This window comes from Natrix helvetica, assembly GCF_964273705.1.
Source record: "Natrix helvetica genome assembly, chromosome: 13".
NCBI lineage: Eukaryota > Metazoa > Chordata > Lepidosauria > Squamata > Natricidae > Natrix > Natrix helvetica.
In genome coordinates this window covers 904792-925515 of record NC_138557.1, presented here as the reverse complement: position 1 = coordinate 925515, position 20724 = coordinate 904792, and the positions used below count along the sequence as shown (strand labels likewise).

At 49.2% G+C, this 20724-nt stretch overlaps 1 protein-coding gene across 2 annotated transcripts in view; it reads right to left on the bottom strand.

The window, feature by feature from the left end:
- Window positions 1–20724, bottom strand: part of LOC309398791 (voltage-dependent T-type calcium channel subunit alpha-1H-like) — a 59893-nt gene that overhangs the window by 12487 nt on the left and 26682 nt on the right. The window contains exons 10-23 of one of the 2 annotated variants that reach the window (XM_081966001.1): window positions 20163–20348; window positions 19422–19539; window positions 17538–17693; window positions 11952–12042; window positions 11388–11596; window positions 10730–11131; window positions 10236–10336; window positions 9712–9835; window positions 8978–9046; window positions 8377–8561; window positions 6431–6557; window positions 5671–5796; window positions 4576–4665; window positions 3427–3640 (exon numbers count right to left, since the gene is read on the bottom strand). In XM_081966001.1, coding sequence (XP_081822127.1) covers window positions 3427–3640; window positions 4576–4665; window positions 5671–5796; window positions 6431–6557; window positions 8377–8561; window positions 8978–9046; window positions 9712–9835; window positions 10236–10336; window positions 10730–11131; window positions 11388–11596; window positions 11952–12042; window positions 17538–17693; window positions 19422–19539; window positions 20163–20348 — 2198 coding nt within the window. The remainder of the gene's footprint in view (window positions 1–3426; window positions 3641–4575; window positions 4666–5670; window positions 5797–6430; window positions 6558–8376; window positions 8562–8977; window positions 9047–9711; window positions 9836–10235; window positions 10337–10729; window positions 11132–11387; window positions 11597–11951; window positions 12043–17537; window positions 17694–19421; window positions 19540–20162; window positions 20349–20724) is intronic. The other variant, XM_081966002.1, reaches the window with a different exon arrangement.

The following is a 20724-nucleotide window of genomic DNA, read 5'->3' as shown; positions in this document are numbered from 1 at the left end:
ATAATCTGAAGGCCAACTTCCCCCGAGGTCATGCCCTGCAGATCTCTAGAGCTACAATATTACTAGATGAATAGGGGAATTAGGGGAATTATAGCTCAGGATACTGGATAGGTTCCAGCTCCAGGTGAACATGTTGCTTCAATAGAGATACATGACAAAGTAGTGGTCTCCTTCTGGCAAAGAGGTAGAACACACAGACATGACACACAAGCTGAAGAAAAAGGACACCATGGATCTTGGTTGATCTCCCAAGTAGGTCAGAGGCAAACAGAAGCTCTGGAGAGATCCCAGCATGTGAGGAGAAGGAACATGCAGTCCCGGCTGGGGAACATATTACATTGAAAGTACACTGACGACATAGGAAAAAGCATGACATCCACACCACACCACGTTCCACTATGCATGCAATGTCCATTAGAAGAGATGCCAACTCATGCACTGCAGAAGGGGGAGACAGAAGGTTCTGGGGGAGACAGAAGTTATTTGGTGAACATAACTGCCCTCTTGGTTACGGGGTCATAGAACCAATGCAGAGTCCCAGTGAAGCCAATGCTTATACTGTTGCACAGACGAATAGGGGACAAACTGAGGCCATGTATTATTCTAAATACTTTTCTGTTCCCCTCTGTTTGGTTTTATGAAGCTTAAGGCTGGGTCAAAAGCTCATGGGGATCGTGGCAGAAACCTGGGGTCAAGATTCCACCTGGGAATCAGATCCTTCTCTTTGGGCATAGAAGGTGTCCCTGTAATCAGAAACTTCCAGGTCTTCTACTCATCACCATCTGATGGTGGAAAATATGGACACATGTCATGTGCAACATATCCCCAAATTACATCATATGTTCCAGGTGCCATCCCTTGTTAGCAGGTAGAAACTGGTCTTCTCTGACTGTCTTCCATGGTCCAATCTACTTTCCTACATGCTTGGCTTTCCTGCCTCGATTTCTCTGGTTTCACCCAGTTTCTCCTGAATGTCTGAGCTGCTTCCTCTACAAAACTAGCCATCTCCTGATCTCCTTTCAACCAACATATTTTCCCACGGTTGCTTCTTTTTTCTATTAAACGCTCCTGCCATCCAACCCTAATGTCCCTTTCTCCTTGACTTTCCTCTCTGCGTAGTGTTATCAATTCTGAAGCCCTTTGGGCAGGTAGCACAAAAACTCCTATTTTTCTGTTCAGTGCACTGTTGAAATGGGAAGGGGAAAAAAACACATTTCAAAATATGATTAAGTTTCTGCCTCGACTCTGTGCAGGAACCTGACCGGAGGCCATTTCCAACTATGGAAATCTTTTACAGGCTGAGGGTGCATCTCTTTTGATGGAGCCCATTGAGGGGGACTTGAAAAGGAAGGGAGGCCTCCTAATTCCTAGTCCTTCTGCTGGTTTTCCACATGCAGGGCCCCTGGGCCAGACCCCTTCAGGAAATTTGCAGCCACTTTTTCCCTGAAACCCTTTGGCGATGCTTTAAGTCACAGGGGGAGAAATGGGGCAGCTGAAATCATCTTCAGACACAAGGAGACAAAACTTCACTCATCGGGGATTTGGGGGTTCCGGCAGAGCATCAAAACCAGGCCTCAGACATATGGAGGCTTGTTCCTTTGAGACCCCCCCCCAAAAAAGTTATGGTCCCTATGCAGTGAGTCCTCCTATAGAGCATGGAGGACTTGGGGGACTTGGAGATCCTGCCTGCTTTAGGATTTATTTCACATCAGATGTTGGTCTCTAGTCCTGTGATGGCCGACTGTTCCTCTTCCGCAATGATCAGCTGGCCTTTGTGCATGCAGCAGTGCCAGAAATCGGAAGAGCTGGTCTCGTTTTCCGGCATGAGCAGCCACACCAGGCACTGATCGGCACAGCAGTAACCAGAAGACTTGCTGGCCAGCGCGCATGCATGCAGCCCAAAGAGAAGTCCGTTTTTGGGCAGAGGCATGACCCCTGGGCAGCTCCTCTTCCTGGCTGCGGCCCAGATGAGCCCACACTCAAAGTGCTCCCTTTTCGGCACCCGGTACCACATGTGGAGGCTCACTGTCTCTTTTTGGCACCCGGTGCTGAAAAGCTTTGCCGTCACTGGTGAAGTCTCTAAAGTCCACTCTAAGGGAGGATGTCTGTACACAACTTCCATCTTAACATTCTGGGTCCCAGGAGTTCAAATGGTTCCCCACCTCTCCTTCTTTCTGGATGTGGATTAATAATTATACTTTGTTCTTCCTCCAAGAACTCTTTGCAATCACGGGATGGTGGCTGGGCTGCGCTTCACTCGCAAGCTTCAGCCCATCCGTGATGCCCCTGGTCTTCCCCCCGCCCCTCCATTGCAAATGGCAAAAGAAATGGCAGGAGGGGGTCACCTCAAAGATTTCAGCCTCCCCGGGAATCAAACTCTCAAGGCCAAGAATTAGAAGGAGTAGACGCCTCAGAGCTCCAATCTCTGTGGCTCTGAAGAAGCTACCAGAGGGGGGTGTTTGTAGTTCGGGGTTGCAATGAGGGGTCCTTGGTGCTTTCTGAGCTTGGTGGTTTCCTTGCAGACATTTCATGACCTAAATTGATTCGTATCGAGGATGTTACTTACCGTAGTTGGGTAACAAAATGCCTGCAAGGAAACAGCCAAGCGCAAAGAGCACCAAGGAGTTCTCAGAAGAAATTGGCCACCAATATTCCAGCAAGCCGCCCTGGCCTGTTAATTTTAATTTTAACTTATTTTAAATGTATTGTTTTTTAAAAAAATCCGGTTTGTTTTTTTGGATATGGATTTAATCTTTTTTTAACTTTTGGGATGTGTGTTTTTTAATGTTGTATGCCGCCCTGAGTCCTTTTGGAGAAGGGCGGCATATAAATCCAATCCAAACCAAACCAATATCTGCTTGGGGGAACCGTGCCAGCGGTGGGTTGCTGCTGGCATTACTGCCGCTTTGTTTTGCTTGTGCTTTGTGTGCACTGTGCACCTGCCACACGTTGCTTGCACATGAGAAGTCGCCTGTAGATTGTTTTGCACATGCGCAGAACATGATACAATGATTAGAACAAAACCTGCTGACAACGGCACGGGTGACCGGAGAACCAGTTCAGGGGCATGACCGGCCTGCCATCCCTACTGGTTCGGTGACCCAATTGCAATTGCCACTACCGGTTCGGCCGAACTGATGCCAACCGGTAGCCACCCACCTCTGAACCGGGCTCGTGATTGCTCTCCATGCTGAGCTGGGATGTAAAAAGAAGAAGCTCATCATGGAGCTGAGCCTCGTGCACCAAGGAAGAAAGGATGAGCTGCCTCCTGGCTCTTAAAGCATCTCCAAAGACGGGGAGGAAAAAGGTCTTTTGGGGTACCCATCACCAACCCCAAGAAAACCAGGCAAGAAGGAGGAAGGTCGAGATGGGCGTTGGGAGCAGGCAAGTCTCGGAAAGATTGTGATTGTACTGCTGTCTACCGACCAGACATGTATATCGCCTTACTCCTGCGCTTTTTCTCCAGACGCCGCAGCCGTTTCTCCTCACGCCGCCGGGCCTCCTCGGCCTCCTGGTGCTGCCGACACTTGTGGAAGTTCTCCACCACCACTCCGACGAACATGTTGAGCACAAAGAAGCTGACGATGAGGAGGAAGGAAATGAAGTAGAGAAGCATCCAGAGGTTATGGTTCCGGCTGGGCTGGCGAGGCGGCCAAAAGGCAGCAGGAAGAGGGGAGAGATGGGGGTGGGGAGACAAGGAACAATGGCGTATGAGCACAATGGAGATGGAGCCCACCCTGAAGATGAGTGGCTGCCAAGGCCCAGGGAGAGAGGCAACCCTTCGACCTGGCCGTTGGGCGCAAAAACACCTGGAGCTTCCTGGAAAAAATGGCATCTTGACCAGCGTACCGGTCAGTGCACCTTCCCCCATGAATATGGCCAGGATGCCCCCATGGCATAACCCCCTAGCTAGCCCAGCTGCCTGAAATAATTGCATTCTGTCTTTGGAATATCGCCTGTTTTGAGCTATTTCTGATTTCAGTTGCATGTTCTGCATCCTGACATGATAACAACGGGGAGTCTAGGATTAAAAAATAAAATAAAAACTCAAAGAGAAGACTTCATACTGAGAGGAAGGGACCTTTCCAAAAACAGTTTAGATCTGGGTGCAAGTGGGTGGGAGAAGGCATCACGGGGATTCTGGGAGCTGGAGAATCAACCCAACTGAAGGTGAGGCCCACCTGGGGCAGCGTCCTTTCCTTAGGAGGTATCCACAAAGGACACCATCAGATAAATCTCTCCAGCAATGTTGGAATGACATCATCCCTAATTGAACCATGACGGATGATCCTCCTCTGAATGCTACAGGGTCTCCTGCTTGAGCAGGAGGTTGGACTTGAAGTCCTCCAGGGTCCCTTCCAACTCTGTTATTCTCTTATTTTCTTCATCATAGTTATCATCATCCGTGTGGGTCATTTATTGCATAATGGTTATCCCCTCTTGTGAATGAATGACCAGCACCCTAGCCGGGATGTTGACCTTGTTGTCGAGTGCCAATCATTGAGCTGCACATGCACGTGGGAATGAGTCTTTGAGCAACTCCCCATGAAAACTCTTAGGACATTTAGTGTCTACCTGTTGGTCAATCCCCACGGCGTCCAATCCGTCATACATGATGTTCACCCAGCCATCTTTGGAAGAGAGGACGAACAAGGACATCAGGGCCTGGGGAAGCAAAGAATGCGGTTTATAAAAGTGAAATTTTCAGTTTCTGCTTAGCTTTCAATCAACCGATAAATCAGATCCACCTCCCCAGGTTCTATGTGATACTTTCCTGAGGGAAAATAAATATAGAGGGATATCCTCCACATAACACAAAGCTCTTGTTGGTCCTCCATTGTTTTTAAGAAGACCAAATGTTTGAGAACTGCTACTCTAGAAAAAGGAAAAGTTTCTTTCTTCAACCCTGCAGAAGGAAGTGGCTCTCCCCTGTCAAGGGGCCTGCTCTTGGTACAGCATCTCCCTAGACATCCACAGGGATCCACCTTAAAAGTCCCTGAAAACTAGGCAACCTTCTCAGGCCTTGGGAGAGGCAGGGGTGGTGCCAGTGGTGAAATTAATTTTTTTTTTACCACCGGTTCTGTGGGCGTGGCTTGATGGGAGTGGCAGGGGAAAGGATACTGCAAAATCCCCATTCCCTCCCCACTCTGGGGCCAGCCAGAGGTGGTATTTGCTGATTCTCTGAACTACTCAACATTTCCGCTATCGGTTCTCCAGAACCTGTCAGAACCTGCTGGATTTCACCCCTGGGTGGTGCCCTCAGAAGGAGCTTTCTAATTTGGTATGGAGCCTTCCTTCTGAACATCCATGTTCTGTGTCCTTTGATTGTTGTCCCTCACTTTTAAAATGGTAAGACACCCAGAGTGCCTCTGAGTTGGGAAGCCTCTGGACCAGCAAAGGTGGACCTTCGGAGGGTGAAAAACAGCTTTAAAAAAGGCTGAACTCAGCTGGCCATCATGTGCATGCGTGCTGGCCAGCTGACAGGGCAACGCCTTGCGTGCCCTGACAAATGGCTCCATGTGCCACCTGTGGCATGTGTGCCATAGGTTGCCATCCCTGCTCTAAAGTGTAATTTCCAATTAAAGATGCAATTAGGTTTAGAAGATGAGGAAGGTTGCTTGGCTGGAGAACCACTCCCTTTCTCCGTCCTCCTTCTCCTATCCCTCTTACCTGCCCCAAATTGTCAAAGTTATATTTCCGCCGGACCCATTTGTAGTGGGCTTTTCTGCAGTCGGTTTTAGTGGAGATGTTTCGGATGTCAACCCCCTCGCAGTAGTAGAACTTGCCCTTGAAGAGCTGGGAGAAAACCGGATAAAATCAGCAGGAGAGGTGGAGGATTTGACTTCAGCTTTGACTTGGCAGGGGGCCCCATTTTGGGAAGATCTTCAGGAGGACAGGAAGACTGGGAAGAGTGGTTTGACCACAGAGGAGATCTGGATCTGCTGTCTGGGACAGGGTCAAGGTTTCCAGTGTGAGAACAGCCATCTTGCACCACTGGGACCTGAACTGGGAAGGGCTACTTGACTTTGTTAGATGGTGCTGAGTCATGGCTGTTGAGGAATCATCCAAGCAGGAAGCTGTGATGGTCTTCACAACCAGGGAACGTCTAAGATGCAGGGGGTTGGTCAGTGCAGAAGACAGATCTCAAGGAGTCCCTGTCCTATCCTGGATTGTCCCCTTGGAGGTTTATTTTATGATCCAGAAGAAGAAGGAAGAGTGTTTTCCAAAGCAAAAGAGGAAGGACCACACTCTGTCAAGGTTTAAGAAGGGGGCAAGTGGGCCTCACCTCCAGCAGAACTTGGGGAACATCATCTGAAGTCTGCGTCTCACGTTCAGGCCAAGCCAAACGAAGAACCCCCAAGGAGAAGGAGACCAAGAAACCTTTCAGTGGACCTTGCTCAGCAAAAGGGGTATGGTGGGGAAGTCTTACCTGCACTCCCAAAATGCCAAAGATGATAAAGAAAGCACAACAGATCAGGACAATGTTGCCGATAGGCCGAAGAGAAGAGATCAGCGTCTCCACTACCAGTTTCAGACCTGGAGCTCTGCTGATGACCCTGGAGAGGAGAAGAAGAGGAACATCTCCCTTTTTCATTCCAGTTCCAGACTCCCCCAAAAATATCCAGCTCTCCAGAGGAAACGGACAGTTGGGAAGCAACAGAGATCTTTGAAACCGTATTTTATCACTTTTAAGCATTCTGGTTCTCTTCCCCCATCCCTCATTTTTGATTGCATGCTGCATGATGAAAAGCAGGATCTAAAAGGAAGGAGACAGCAAGCGGAGGAATCCGGTTAGGATCCTTGAGGATGCTGCTGGTTTGGAGAGGGTTGTGTAGGTCCTTCATGCCATCTCTTGCCGTGGAGAGGAAAACCTCTCCTCCTATGCCCAAAGGAACTTGTTTACGGCTATCCCAGGTATTCCTGCTTTGTAGGACCCAGAAAATGTCTCCAGACATGAAATTCGGCTAATCAATGCTTTCAGATGCCATTGGAGACTTTCCCCCCTTGGTCCAAATTGGACCTTGGCTGGCCTTCTGAGAGCTTAATCTCTTCAAATACCAAGCCAGTCCCAAGATCCGCCTCTCCCTAAGAATATCCTAGCACAAACGTCACCCCAGCAAGAAACAGATGGACCAGTTGTGCACCACGGCTGTTTCTTAGTTTATTTCCACCAAAGCAATCAAAGACCCCCGCCGGGTTGTTTTTTGGGTCTAGTTTTGCATTTTTTGTGGTCATGATGTGAAGCAGCAGGCTCCCGCAGAGAGCAGAGAAGAATTTCCCTAGTACATTTCCCTCCTTCTCCTCCTCCTCCCTCCCACTCGCTTCTCCTCCTCCTCCAGCCGCCTCGCTTATTACTTGATGACAAACAGGAAGACCAGCTCCCTTTCGCCTGGTTTCAGATATTGAAAGTGTCGTCCTACTTTTGACTTTCCGGCATGCTAAATTGTTCCTCCGTTGTTCTGAACACAAAACATCGGCAGATGCCGGGAATTCTCAAATTATTACCCATCACAGTTGGAATGCAAATTCCAATCCAGGGCAATGTGTCAGCTGTGCCCCCCTCTCCACCACCCTGCCTGGCACCCCTACCCTTAGGGGCTGGGCTGGGGTTCCTGGAACTGCTGCAAGGTTTGCCGTGGAGCATCTTCAGCGATTTGGACCACAGACTGCTTTGGAAAGGTCTGGAAATGCTGGGAAAACAGTATTTATCTTGCACCAGGCATGATTATGTGACCTACTGCAAATAAGGGCAACCTTTCTACTGTACCTGCTGGGAGGAACGGGGTGCTTTGGCTTCCGAGACAGGCACATGCGTGTAGCTGCTAAACTGGAAAGACATGCATGCTAATCTATGCACCACAGGACCCCGTGCCAGAGACTGCTGGAAACTGAACACTGAGTTTTTGCATTCACGGTCACATTGCTTTTGTCCTTCTGTTGATGCACAACACAATAAGCAGGTTTAGTTCAAAGCAAAATAGACAGAACCAACTGATTTGTATGGTGCCTAGAGTTAATTAAAGCACAGTGCCACATTTGGATGCAATTTGGAAATGACCAGGAATGCACCAGCTTAGTCTTTTTTTTCCAGAGCCAAGAACGGGTAGGGACATGAGGCAGGAAGAGCTGCCTTCCAGCTGCAAATGGCAAATTGTAGCTCCCCAAATTCTAAACGAATCTTCGGAGTCCTCCCAGGCTCTCAGACCAAAGAGAAAAAGTTGGAGAAGAGATTTTCTTAGTAAAAGTTGGTCTGGGCATCAAAATGGTCTCCTGAACGGCTTGTTCAGGCGTGGGAAACGGGGTTTTCGCCTGCTCTTCCTGAGGAGGAAGTGATTAGCTCAGGTGGCTTCTGGTTTTCTGGAGGCCAACAAATACCGTAAAGGTCTCAGGGTGCGCAGCAGCCGAAGGACTCTCAGGACCCCTAAAATCTTGGCTCCGCTTGCTGATGCCATGGAAACGATGATGTCGATGATGGACACAAAGACCAGGATCCCATCCAAGACGTTCCAGCTGCTCTGGAGGTAGGTGTGGTCTCCGGAGACGAAGCCAAGAGCCACAACCTAGAAAGAGAATGGGAGAGGCTGTTCCAGGCATGAATGTTCCTGCTACGTTGAAGCTCAAGGACCGTTTCACTGGAAATGAGACAAAATCTGGAGGGGGGAGGGGGTCTTTGCAAAGACTAAAAGCCAACCACAATCTTCCACCACTGCAGAAAATTGCATTGTGGTCAACCTTTCCGCCAGATGCGAGAAAAATTGACACGGGCCTCTGTGCTGCTGCAGTGGAAAAGTTCTTGGATGCAATTTCTTTTACAATTGGGTCTCCCTCAAGAATATCCTCCTTCTTTCCCCAATTGAAAGTAATAAAATGGACAATTGTCCCTCCTTGATTTATCCTTCCACTCAGTGGAACGGATGGACGGACTTTTGCTGTATATTAATCCAAGGGGAACCAATTGGAAACGCGGCGACAGTACCTTAACCATCATCTCAGCAACAAAAATGCCCGTGAAAATGTAGTTGGAGATACTCAAGAATATCCGTTCCTGCAAAAAAGGAGAGAAACCAGAGAGTTGAAATCCAATCTGGCAAAGGACGTGACCCCCTAATCCCAGGAAATCTCTGTGAACCCCCTCCTCGGTTCCTGAATTCAACCCGGCTTCTGTGCCAAAACTACGCAGCTCACCGGATCATCCTGGTAAATCCTTTCCCTACCTTATTTACCTCGAAGGGGTTTTATGAAAATGACTGTCTGGAGTTCCAGTCACGCAGCCTGAAGCCGCTTAATCGTATTTGGGCAGTTTGGGAGTTGGTGTTTTTAATTGCAGGGACATCCAGCCAAGTCAATTTGGGAAGCGGAAGAGGAGAGTCAGCAGCTAGCCAGTGTCTTGGGGAAACACTTAGATTTACCCCAAATAATTCATCTATTCAGTTTCAGAAGAGTTGTCAGATCGCCCAGGAACTCAGCACAAGGCACCTTGACTCTCTGACAAGCGAAGGTGCATCCTGGACAGGAGGAAAAGACCTTCTCCGTTGGAAACATTTCCGGAAAATCGCCCTGACATTAAATTGTGTCCTTTTGACCGGACAGGACAGGATCCGCCACACTGAGCAGAAACCCGAAGACTAACAGCCCTCACCTGGGCTGGGGGGATGGGAGGGGGGGTTGTCGGACTTCTGCTGCCCCAACCCGGCCCAGGTGGGAGCTCACCGTGCTGTTGGGATCAATGTCCGGGCGCTCCAAGGCGATGGTGATGCAGTTGAGGAAGATGAAAACCAGGACGATGTGATCAAACATCTTGTGGGCAATGATTTTCTGGCAGTTGGCCCGGAGGCTGAAAGGAAGGCAGAGGGGGCTGGTCAGCTGCCCCCCCCCCACGGCCCCAAACATTCCTCTACTTTTAGGCCAATAGGAAAAGGGCATCAAGGGCCCCACACCTGCCCCTCTGGTTGGCTGAGCTGCAGACCGTGCGGGATTCCTTGATATTTATAGCCTATCACAGCCCCTAAATTGAGGAGACCCTTATCTTTAGCTCCCGTTAATGCTCTTCCCCTCAGCTGCCCTGCAAGGGGAAGCCGGGAAAACCCCCACAGGGAACCTGATGCAGCCCCTGTGATCCTGGGCGCATAGAAGCCGCAGCCTGTGTTATTCTGTACCACTCATGGCGAACCTATTTGCCACCGAGTGCCCAAACCAGAACCCCCGTGCATGCATGGAAAAGAAGGAGCCCTTACCGGTTTTGGGGGGAAAACAAATAGAGGGACCAGTCCTCATGGTTCTTGCACCATTTGGGCTTGTAGGGCTCCAGGTTCTTGCGGATTCTGTAGCAGAGACTCTATGGGGAGGAAGAGGGAGAAAAGAAAGGAAGCCCTCTTGGGAAATCTCATCCCAACTCACCCCTCTCCACCCCTCTTTTTGGCACGCAGGGGCAGCTTGCACCCCGGGCCGTGGCTGGGTTGGCTTGCAAATTCTCACAGGTTTGGGACTGACAGCTGTCCCTGATCAACTGGAGGATTGTAGGAATGTCGCAGGAAGGGACTTCCTTCTAACCAGTTGTGGGGTCTTCCCTTCCTACCCTAAAGGGGGCAAAATTCCCCACCCCCAAAGGCCATCCTGGACCATTCCTGACATTGTTGAAAGGTAGGGGTTGCTGGAGGCCCCCTGGAGGAACTGGCCTCTGGCCCCACTTGGAGGAGAAGCCAAAGAGCAACGGCTGCTTCAGACTTACGTCTTCCATGTTGTCGTCGTAGTCAAAGGGATCCTCTTTGCGGCCATCCAGGTGTAGGTACAGCTCGCTGGGCACCTGCAGCAACTTGCCATTGCAGTCCTGGTACTCGAGGGGCAGCATGGCTACCGGAGGGTGGACCCCGGGCACCCGGAGGAGTTCCGGCAGGTCCAAGCCACCCCGGCAGTCCAGGGACTCTGCCTGGTGGTGCAGGGTCCCCCGACTGAGGGTGCTGAGCTTGGCCTCCTCGGCTTCGTCATCCGTGCTGCCTTTGCCCTCCCCTGAAAGCAAGGACTCTCGCTCGCTGCACTGGGTCTTCTTCTTGAGGCTGGGGGCCTGGCCCAGACTGTTCCAGCTCGAGCGGCGGCTGCCCCAGTTGGCACATGGGGAGCTGCGGAGACTGGACTGGGAGAGGGGAGGAGACCAGGTCAAGGTTTGGCAGGGAATCCTTGGAAGTGTAGTCCCCCCTCCAGAAGGAGCCAGGCTGCAGAAGACCTCTCTCCTACTTCATCCTCCCAGCTCAAAGAAGCACCTACAGGCTTTCCTGGCTGGAGGCTTCTCCTCCACCTTCTTCTCAGCACCCACCTGCCCCAAATGGAGAACATTCCTCTTTCCCACCCCTTCCCGGCCCTGCCAAGCGGGCTACTTCTTGGAAAAATACCAAAGATTTCTGGTCAAAGCTGAGCGGGTCCACCGAGACATTGCTGCCCCTTCTGGAGTCCCCAAAAGGGTAGGCGGTGTCCATGTGTGGAGACCCCTTTGGGGTGGGCATAGGGGTGGCTGCAGTGTGCATGATGATGGGCGGGGGCATGCTGCCCTTGCCCTCCAGGTGGCCGTTGGGCGTGACGGCCAACGAATACATCTTCATCTCTGCAAGGGAAGAGACAGGATCTTCTCAGCAATCTCTGGGCAAGCTATTCCAGAGTTGGAGATGTTCTGAAGCTACTTCTGTCCTTGAACCACTTGTAGTCCAACCCTCTGCCCAAGCAGGAGACCCTCTACCACTCTGGACAAACAGCTGTCCATTTCTCTGAGGGACAATGCAGAATTTCATGGGGAAAGAAAAAGAGAAGCAAGCAGTGAAGTCCTGCTCTTCTTGCTTCCTCTGATGACCCTCCAGAAGTCAACCTCTCCACCTGACCTGGCTGTTCAGAGCTTTGATCTTTCCCCTCGGGTGGAAAGTGAAGCCCTCAACTTCCCCAGCCAGCCAGCCCCCTCGCCTTACCAGAAGCATGGAGTTCCTTCAGCTTCTCAAACTCTTCCTCAAAGTTGGTCGATGTTTTGTCTTCATCCGTGTCAGATCTGTTGGCGTCACCCTTGAAATGCCCCCCAAATAAAAGAGAACAGATGGTTGGTGACAATTTTGCAATTATGTAAGGTGAACGAAGCTGTCTGGAGACAAAACCCAAATCTTTGTCCTAGGGGTTGTAAACATTTATTTTACAAAATGCTTATTTCACGGCTCCTTGGTTCAGCGTTCCTAACTCCTCCTGGAAAACACGAGGTCTGTTTGGAATAGACCCTCCTGAGAGTTTGCATGCCACAATCCTTTCTCCTGTTGAGCAATAGTGAGATCTGGCGACTTTTCAAATTCCCATCTACTTCCTCTACCAGGTGTCTGCCCAGGTTTCTTCCTATAGTTTATGGCCCTCCCAAATTTAAATGCCACCGATTAGAGCATTCACAAATGGAGAACTTTTTCCTCTCTGCGTAATTTCATAAATGTCCCAATTACTGGCCTATTTCTAGGCCCAGAAGATTCCAAGATCCTCTTTTTTGGGGAGGACGGTGAGGATTTTAAATAGTTCATTTTTTTCTTCAAAACCCGTATTCTACCTGCCTTCGCTTTCTTTGCCTGTGAGATCTTGTATTTAGGGAGACACCTGCTGAAAATGGAAGACAGGAAATTCTCATTTATTTAGTGACTGTTCGAAGTTACGACAGCACTGAAAAAGTGACTTATGACCGTTTTCACACTTACGACCGTTACAGCATCCCCGTGGTCACGTGAGCAAAATTCAGACGCTTGATGACTGACTCACATTTACAACCTTCTGAGGAGCAAAGTCAATGGGGAAGCCAGATTCGTTTTACAACTTTGTCTCTAACCTAACAACCGCAATGATTCACTTAACAACTGTGGCAAGAAAGGTGGTAAAACAGAGCAAAACTCTCTTAAGAAATGTTTCGCTTAAGCAAGAGAAATTTTTGGTCTCAATTGTGTTTGTAAATCGAGGACTATCTATATCGTTTATGTACCTATGTATGTGTTGGTGGTGGGCTCTGGACCCCGTTCCAATCGTACTGGTTTCGTCCACATGGACGTGCGCAGGGGGCACATGCGTCTTACCACCTCCATGAGCCTCCACGACGCTCCAGCTGCTCAGTGGAGCATCGTGCAGGCGCTGTACGTGCCATGCGCGTGTGTGGAAGCGCCAAAGACTTAAAAGACTGGTAAGGAGGGTGAGCCCTCTGGAGCACCATACCGGAATGGAATCCGGTGCTCCGGGCAGGCTCCAGTATGCCCGTACCGGGGCATTCCGCCTGCGACCCACCAGTGGTATGTATGTACTGTATGTACGTATCTTATCTATCGATAAGATACATAAATTAAATAGCTATAGAACGAAATGAAAGGCCATTATTTTTTCCATTATTGTGTGTTCTGTAGAACATTTTGTACTACATTCCCCTCAGATCACAGCTCCGTGTCAATGTTATTGATCCCCCTCCCCCTAAATCTGCCTCAGGATCTTTTCCAAACAGATCAAAGTCCTCAGGCCGCCTCTTGTCCACACAGCAGGTGTGCTTCCTCTGGTGATCAGGTGAATCAGAAATATTAAAAACGTTCAGAGAAACTGGAAGTAGAATCAGAGTGCAAAAGCGGTCTCTGTGCTGAATTCTAGCGCCTGCGTCTGGTTGCAACCTCTGGATCTGGGGGTACAGCCCACCTCCCCACCCCAAATGCCGCTTGATCTAAGAGAGCTAAGGTGGGAGGAGCTGATGGACGGAGCTTTCCTGTTACCTAATGGCTGCTCCGGCTTCTTTCTTAAGAGGAAACGAAAAGGATTCGCTCGCCACTTAAATCACAGCTCCAAGGTATGTCATCCCCACCTCCAAATCTTCTTCCGGCCTCTGCGGTTCGCCTAGCCTATAATTACATATTTATGCCGAGCAGAGAACGGGGCTGCCCGTCCCTAGTCCCACAGAATCGAGCCATTTATGCGGCCAAGAGACTGGAAAATCTGGAAGACAACTCTTCATTACAGCTTATGCAATAATAACTTATTTTGCTGAGTAAATTAATGGGTTGCGTTCTTGTGAACACATCTGTGAAGGAGGGTTTCCCCCCCTCATATTTGGAGCTAGGGTGCTTTGATTCACTGTGGGGGCGGGATGTCAACCAATTCTTGCCCCAATAAGACCCCTGGCTCTTGCACCCCATCTTCTCCTCTGCTTAGCTGTTGACTTGCAACCGACTCAAGAAGCTCAGCATCCGGAGGCGAGCAGAAACAATGGGTACTCTAGGCCTCTACTGAAAAAATGCCCTCTCCTGCTTGCCCAGTGCCAGCTGAGCGGCCAAATGTTTCCAGATGGTGGCTGCCAACCCCAAGCCCTGAGAGAGAAGCTGAAGCCAAAAATGCGGGAGAATCAGCCGATGAATGGAGATCAGGGGAAGAGCGATGGATACACAGCTGTGGGGCTGGGGGGATTGTTCCTGATTGGTGGCCTCGGTCATTATGGTTGCTTATTTAGGGAAAAGCCATTGAAGAGATGGCAATGAAACTGTGGGTGGCAGATAGGGCCACCATGTTCCCAGAAATTCTGGGCTACTATCCCAGAGAACCATGTGCCAACCTCTTCTGCCTGTTGCCCTGGCTACTTCTGAGCACAGATGTGGAGAAAATGGGGAGGATGCGTCTGTAGCACAGGGAGTCCAGGGAGACCCTGGCCAAGAACAGGCCCTGGTGCAAAGCAGAGGAACAGTGTATTCCTGTGGGTCACAGCCCAGGGCCTTGGGGCAGGCTGGCCCTAATGGCATTCCTTCAGGCCACGTAGCAAGGCTCTCCAACCTTGGCAATTTTGAGACTTCTGGACTTCAACTCCCAGAATGCTCCAGCCAGCAGAATTCTTTGAGCTGAAGTCCACAAGTCTGAAAAGTTGCTAGGGTTGGAGAGGCCTGCTTTATATGGCGCATGAGATAGGCATTCTGGTTATCAGCTCCTTCCAAGGTTGCAAAATATCCAGGGCCATGGTGGTAGAACCACAAGAGAGGGAGAGGAGGAGGCTACAAGGAAGGAGAGCATGAGAGGACAACAGCAAGACCTTTGGAAGAGAAGGGAAGGCTGAAGCAACTTTCCTCTGGGGAAAAAAATATTGAGCGTTGCAATCCCAACCTCCCGAAAGGATACAAGCTGCAAAATGTTGGGTTTTACTCAACACCTTAAGAGAGAGAGAGAGAGAGAGAGAGAGAGAGAGAGAGAGAGAGAGAGAGAGGAGAGAGAGAGAGAGAGAGAGGAGAGAGAGAGAGAGAGAGAGAGAGAGAGAGAGAGAGAGAGAATGAGCTAGGAGAGAATTGATGGCATTTTTCCATCCCAGGTGAGCTCCATTGTTGACTTCTGCTTGGACTAGAAGACCTCCAAGGTCCCTTCCAACTCTGTTATTCTGTTATTAAACCAAACATCACATTCGATGGCACAACCACTGCCTCTGTTGCCCTGCTGAAGGGTTTCCCCAGAGTATCCAACTGGCCGCTTTGTGGAAAAAAGGGAAGCTTTGGATGAGTTTGCTCTTTATTTTTAATGTTTTCTAGTTATGATGAAAAGAGCAGATTTTGAGTGGCCAAAGAAGGCGAAGCTGCCAGAGCCGATTTCAAAGAACAGGAAATCAATAGCTAGCAAAAGCTCCATAACTCACAACAATCTGGAAAAGGCTCAGACAGTAATAAAATTGTCAGCCGGCCTCCCCAGACGGGAGCCAACCAGAGGCTGAATTTTCAGCCAAATTGGCCAAAGGCTGATGGGGAGCAGAGGATGAAATGAAGACACAAGTGCCACCATGGATGGAGGTGTTCTCGGTGGAAAAGAGCAGGAAGGAATAATCTTGTTACCGCAGTTGCAGTCAATTTGCCAGTGGCTGGAACTAAATTTAATGGGGCCTTTGGCCAATTCTGTTGCCGCTGCCATTTTTAATCCAATCAGCCTGAGTTAAGATGCGGGAATTTTCTCCCAGCAAAATCATTTCTCATGGAAGAGATTCCAAAGGAAGATCCTCTTGGAAAATCTGACAGGCAGGCTTAGGATGTGAAGGCCATCACTGCCAGCAGGAGGGCAACTGGACCAAAGCAGGTCAAGGAGGGGAGAGGAATTATCAGAAGGACTCGGGTCTTCACCCTTAGAGGAAGAACAGAATAAGACTAAATATACAATTAGAAGCTGGGAGAACCTGTGATGGCTCTCTAACGTTAGGCCTCTGTTGACATAGATCCTATAAAAAAATCATATCTGTCCTCTGCAGGTTCAACTTTTGAAGATTTTATTCATCGTAGGCAAGTGGACCTATAGGAGTTCTGGACAGGAAGGAATGGACTTCCTGATCAACCGAGTCTTCTCCAACCATCAGGTGTGCTCCAGGTGGGACTTTCTGCTCCCTTTTGTCAGTTTTGCCTGGCTTCTCAAACTGATTTCCTGCTCTGCTTCCATGTTTTTTCAATCCGATGGCCACCTCATTTCACCATCCCCCATTTTTGTGTGGTTGAAGTAGGTTTAAATTTCTCAGAGGTTATCAGAAATGCATGGAGGAAAGTGGAGAGAAGAATTCAGGAGGAGGGCATAATTCTACCTGTTCTCCGTTCATTTCCCTGACGCTCCTTGAGGACTTGTGCCTTGAAGAGCAAAGCAATTTCTCATCCTGCTGAGAAAGGCAGTTGGGCATTCGGAGATGGTAAATGGTCACTTGGTTTTTACTGAGCTGGGGAAACATAATAATATTCCCCTCTCCTGCCTGTGATTAAAGCCCCTCTCTGAGTCATCATTCTTCGCTCAAGCAGGCTGACTGCAGGTAAGGCTCCACGTTCATTTCCATACACTAATGACTTCATAAAATCTCCTTGATGACATGTGATGGGATGGGTTATATTTCTGAGATGGAAATGGGGACATAACTCTTGCTGAAAACCCAAACTCTGCTATGGATTCATCTTGGGGAGACGTCGGAAGAGGGAAAGCTTAGCAGCTCTGACCAGGACAAGTAGGACAGAGCTTCCTGAAGGACACGTCCATATGGAGTTCTTCCAGGAAGTCCAGTTGGATATTCATATCCAAGCGGTCTTCTTGACGTTGTGACTTTTACTTTCCTATAGTGAAAAATGGTCTTCCTGGATTACTGACAATGAATACCACAGCTGTCCTTGAGTTTTGATGAAAATATTTTGAAATATGTCATCCTACCTAGACATTTTTGTATTTGTGGTCACCTTATTTAGAAGGCATCAGGGTGGGAAGCTAGTTATTTGCAGGCACATTTTGAAAAATGATTTTGTTTAACCAACTGCTGAGATAAGCCCAACTAACAACCATCTAACCCCAGGCCAGAAAGTTCAATCATGGCCTGTTTTACCTGCTGAATATGTTAAGATAATTGGGATTTATATCTGTGCCACTGAAATGAATGTCCAGTACAGAAGGTGTTATGATGATGCAATCACACTGTTCATAAATAAGGTGTTGCAACTCAACGTGTCCTTGACACCATTAAGGTCTGTGGAGGCATTCAATAAAAAAACCCAACCAGCCATTCATGGATCCCTTACCTCAGCTTGGAAACCTTCTACCAGGATGGCGACCAAGAGGTTGAAGAGGACATAATTGCCAAAGGTCATCAGAGCCACAAAGTAGAGAGCAGCCCATGAGGAGGTGGAGGCCATTCCATTGTAGAGGACCACGTTCCAGTCTTCCTGGGTCAGGATCTGAAAGAAGCAGTTGGGACAGGAAGAATATCTCTTTTCTGGTTTCATTATGTTTTCTCCATGCTTGGCTATTAGTCCTTCCCGGTGGTCTCACACGTACAGTCCTCTTGCTGTAGCATCTTCTCCCTGCAGAGCCCCACCACAGTGTTTGCTTCCAAGGAAAGGAGCTGGTATGAAGCTACAACAAAGCTCCTTGTTTGAATAATTGTTGAGTGGAGTCTCTTTTTTGTGCATGTTCAGAAAATGTACAAGATCAGACCCGCCTAGTTAGCAGCTTTCTCCTGGGAATGAAGGCCCATGAAAGCTTTCCTGACAGCTTCCTGCCCTCCCAGGAACAGCTCTTGCCATTCCACCAGCTGAGATTGAAGTGAGACACCAAGGATCTAATTGCCACAGGTTCCTCCCCTTCCCAAATTCCCTCCGCTTATTGGCAGCTCATCTGTGGGCCGGTTGCCGAGATGAACCTTCTCTTATTTCCCTCCTGCTCTTGACCAGACGGGGACCAAGTCTGATTTCCACCCATCCTTCCCAGAACAAACTCCAGAGACTTCCATTGTGTGTGGAAGCACCGCAGGTAAAAAGTACATCAGATACAACACCGAGAGCCATTTTTTCTCTCTCCTTTTTTCCAGCATGTCTTTTTCCTGCTGACTCACAATGTTTGCTGAAACGGTGAGCCATTGATCATAAATGCAAATGAGGGCTTCGCATTAGGACGGGAGATAAAGAAACTTTTTGCGGGAGCAAAATGCTCTGTCTGTATTCAAAATAGCAAGGGTTTGCTTATTGTTAACAATGGTGCTAATTAGATCAGTTTTGCTTATAGGTCACGCTTCCTCCTGTTGGCAGGTATGGAAGGCACCGAGAATAACCCAGGAACTGAGCTCTAGAAAGCATAAGCCTTCCTCCCCCCCCCCCCCCCCCGGATGAGTCCAACCTTAACTAGATAAGCTGTTTTCAGACCCATCATGGAGCCAAAAGTGAGCCTCACTTTCACCCACCCTCCCCCACCCCCCTCAGACTTGATAATGCAGCTTCCACTGACCTTGACAAGAAGCATCAAGTTCAGCTTCGGTCTTTTTTGCACCTAATTTAATTAGCTGCGAGACTTTGCTAGGAAAACAGTGCCAGTCTCTCTATTAGATGGACGGAGCGACAGCATAAATGACAGGAAGCTGCTGTCAGATTCTCCCAGCAGTCAATTATTTAATCCTTGGGGGTTGTTTATCTAGACGGGGGGGGGGGGGGGGAGGAGGAGGGGGCTTGAAGGGGAGGGAGACTCAGCACTTTCCTATCTTCCAGAGAATTTTCAACTGATTCTAATCTTCTAAAGTCGTATCTTTAAAACTTGCCCACCTTCTTTAAGACAGGTGGACTTCAATTCCCAGAATTCCCCTGCCAGCATGTCGTTTGTATTGCTGACCTACATATTGGAAGTTTGGTGATAACAGGCTGCAAAAGGCGCATCTTAAATTTTCTGGGATTATTTCCAAGTGGGGTTGGAGTTGGACCTGCCTGTCCGACGATGGACCCACCAGTGGGCAGGAGTAAGGAAAAAAACCCATGCCGACTCCTGGAATAGTTATGCTGATATCTTTGGGGAGGCTCAATATTCTGCCTTCAAACAGGGAAGCTTCATGAAGCCCTTGAAGGATCAGCTGGAAAGGTTGGGGATGTTTTACACACAGGCCCCTGCCCCCTGCAAAACAGGCACCTGAAGGGCCTTACCTGAAACACGGTGACAATTGCCCACAGCAGGGAATCGAAGTTCTTTCGGTCTGGCATGGTGTCCCCTGTCTCTGTCCTTAAGCCAAATTTGCACCCAAAAAGATGCATACCTAGGATGCTGTGAAGGAGAAGGGGAAGGAAAAAAGAGAGAGAGAGAGAAAGAGAGAGAGAGGGAGAGGGAAGGAGGGAGGGATAGAGAGAGAGAGAAAGAAAAAAGAAAGGAAGGAAGGAAGAAAGAAAGAAAGAGAAGATGGTTGAAAAAGCAAACAGCTGATTTGAGCAGGTTATTTGAAAAGGTTCTGATTCCTGTTTCATCTTGGACAGCAGTCTGAAATAACTCAGGTCGGATAATAGAAAAAAGTGAGCTTTTTTGTAATCAAAGGAGATAGTTTTGCCATTGTATTTTTCTGCAAAGGAAATTAGAAACATGTTCTTTCTAATTTTTCCTTTTCATTCTTTCTTTCTGCACTTTTGCTCCTTTCCTTTCCTTTGTAAAACTTTAACCCTGTTGTGACATCATGCTTGTCACTTTGCATCCTTCACGTGTCTCCCGGGTGGCAGCATGCAGAAGGAACGAGGCGGCCCGGGGGAGATCGGTCTGCAGAATGCCAGCCTGTCCCTGCGTGGAGAGGCCACTTTTACTCCCGCGTGTTGGGCGAATGGGATCCTTGTCGCTCTGATTGGTGCACAAGAGCCGGCTAACCAGGCAAGGCAGCCAATGGGCCCAGCGATGCCTCCTACCTGAAGATGAAGATGAAGAGCATGAGCAGCATGCAGAAGGTGGCCACGTTGTCCATGGTCTTCATGAGGACCACCAACTGCCGGCGGAGAGCCGGCATGAACCGCACCAGCTTGAGAACCCGCAGGAGACGGAAGGTCCTCAGGACCGAAAGACCCCCGTCGGCCTGGCCGATGATCTCCCAGACACTGCAGGGTGGAGAAAGAGATTCAGGCAACTTGGGCTGTCCGGCTCCTGAGCAACCACCAGCTTCCTAATGGTCCCCGATGGCAGAGATGGCCTGGGGGCACAGGGGCTTTTTTGGGCCTATTGGCAGGTAAAGGTGTTTTTCACTGGGGATTTGGGCAGGTGATGGTGGTCAAAAACGGGAGATATAAGTGCACGTTCTCTGGGGATTTTCTCCCCTCCCCTCCCAGCTCCTCTGCAGATGCAGCTAAGTCAGCACATCTTCCCCGAAGACAATCCGGGGAGGTGACCCCAGGGAACACCAGAAGTGGAATATTACTTCCCCAAGATTTGCTGCAGTGGTAAAAAAGATAAGCAGGCAAGGAAGTTCAGCTGGCA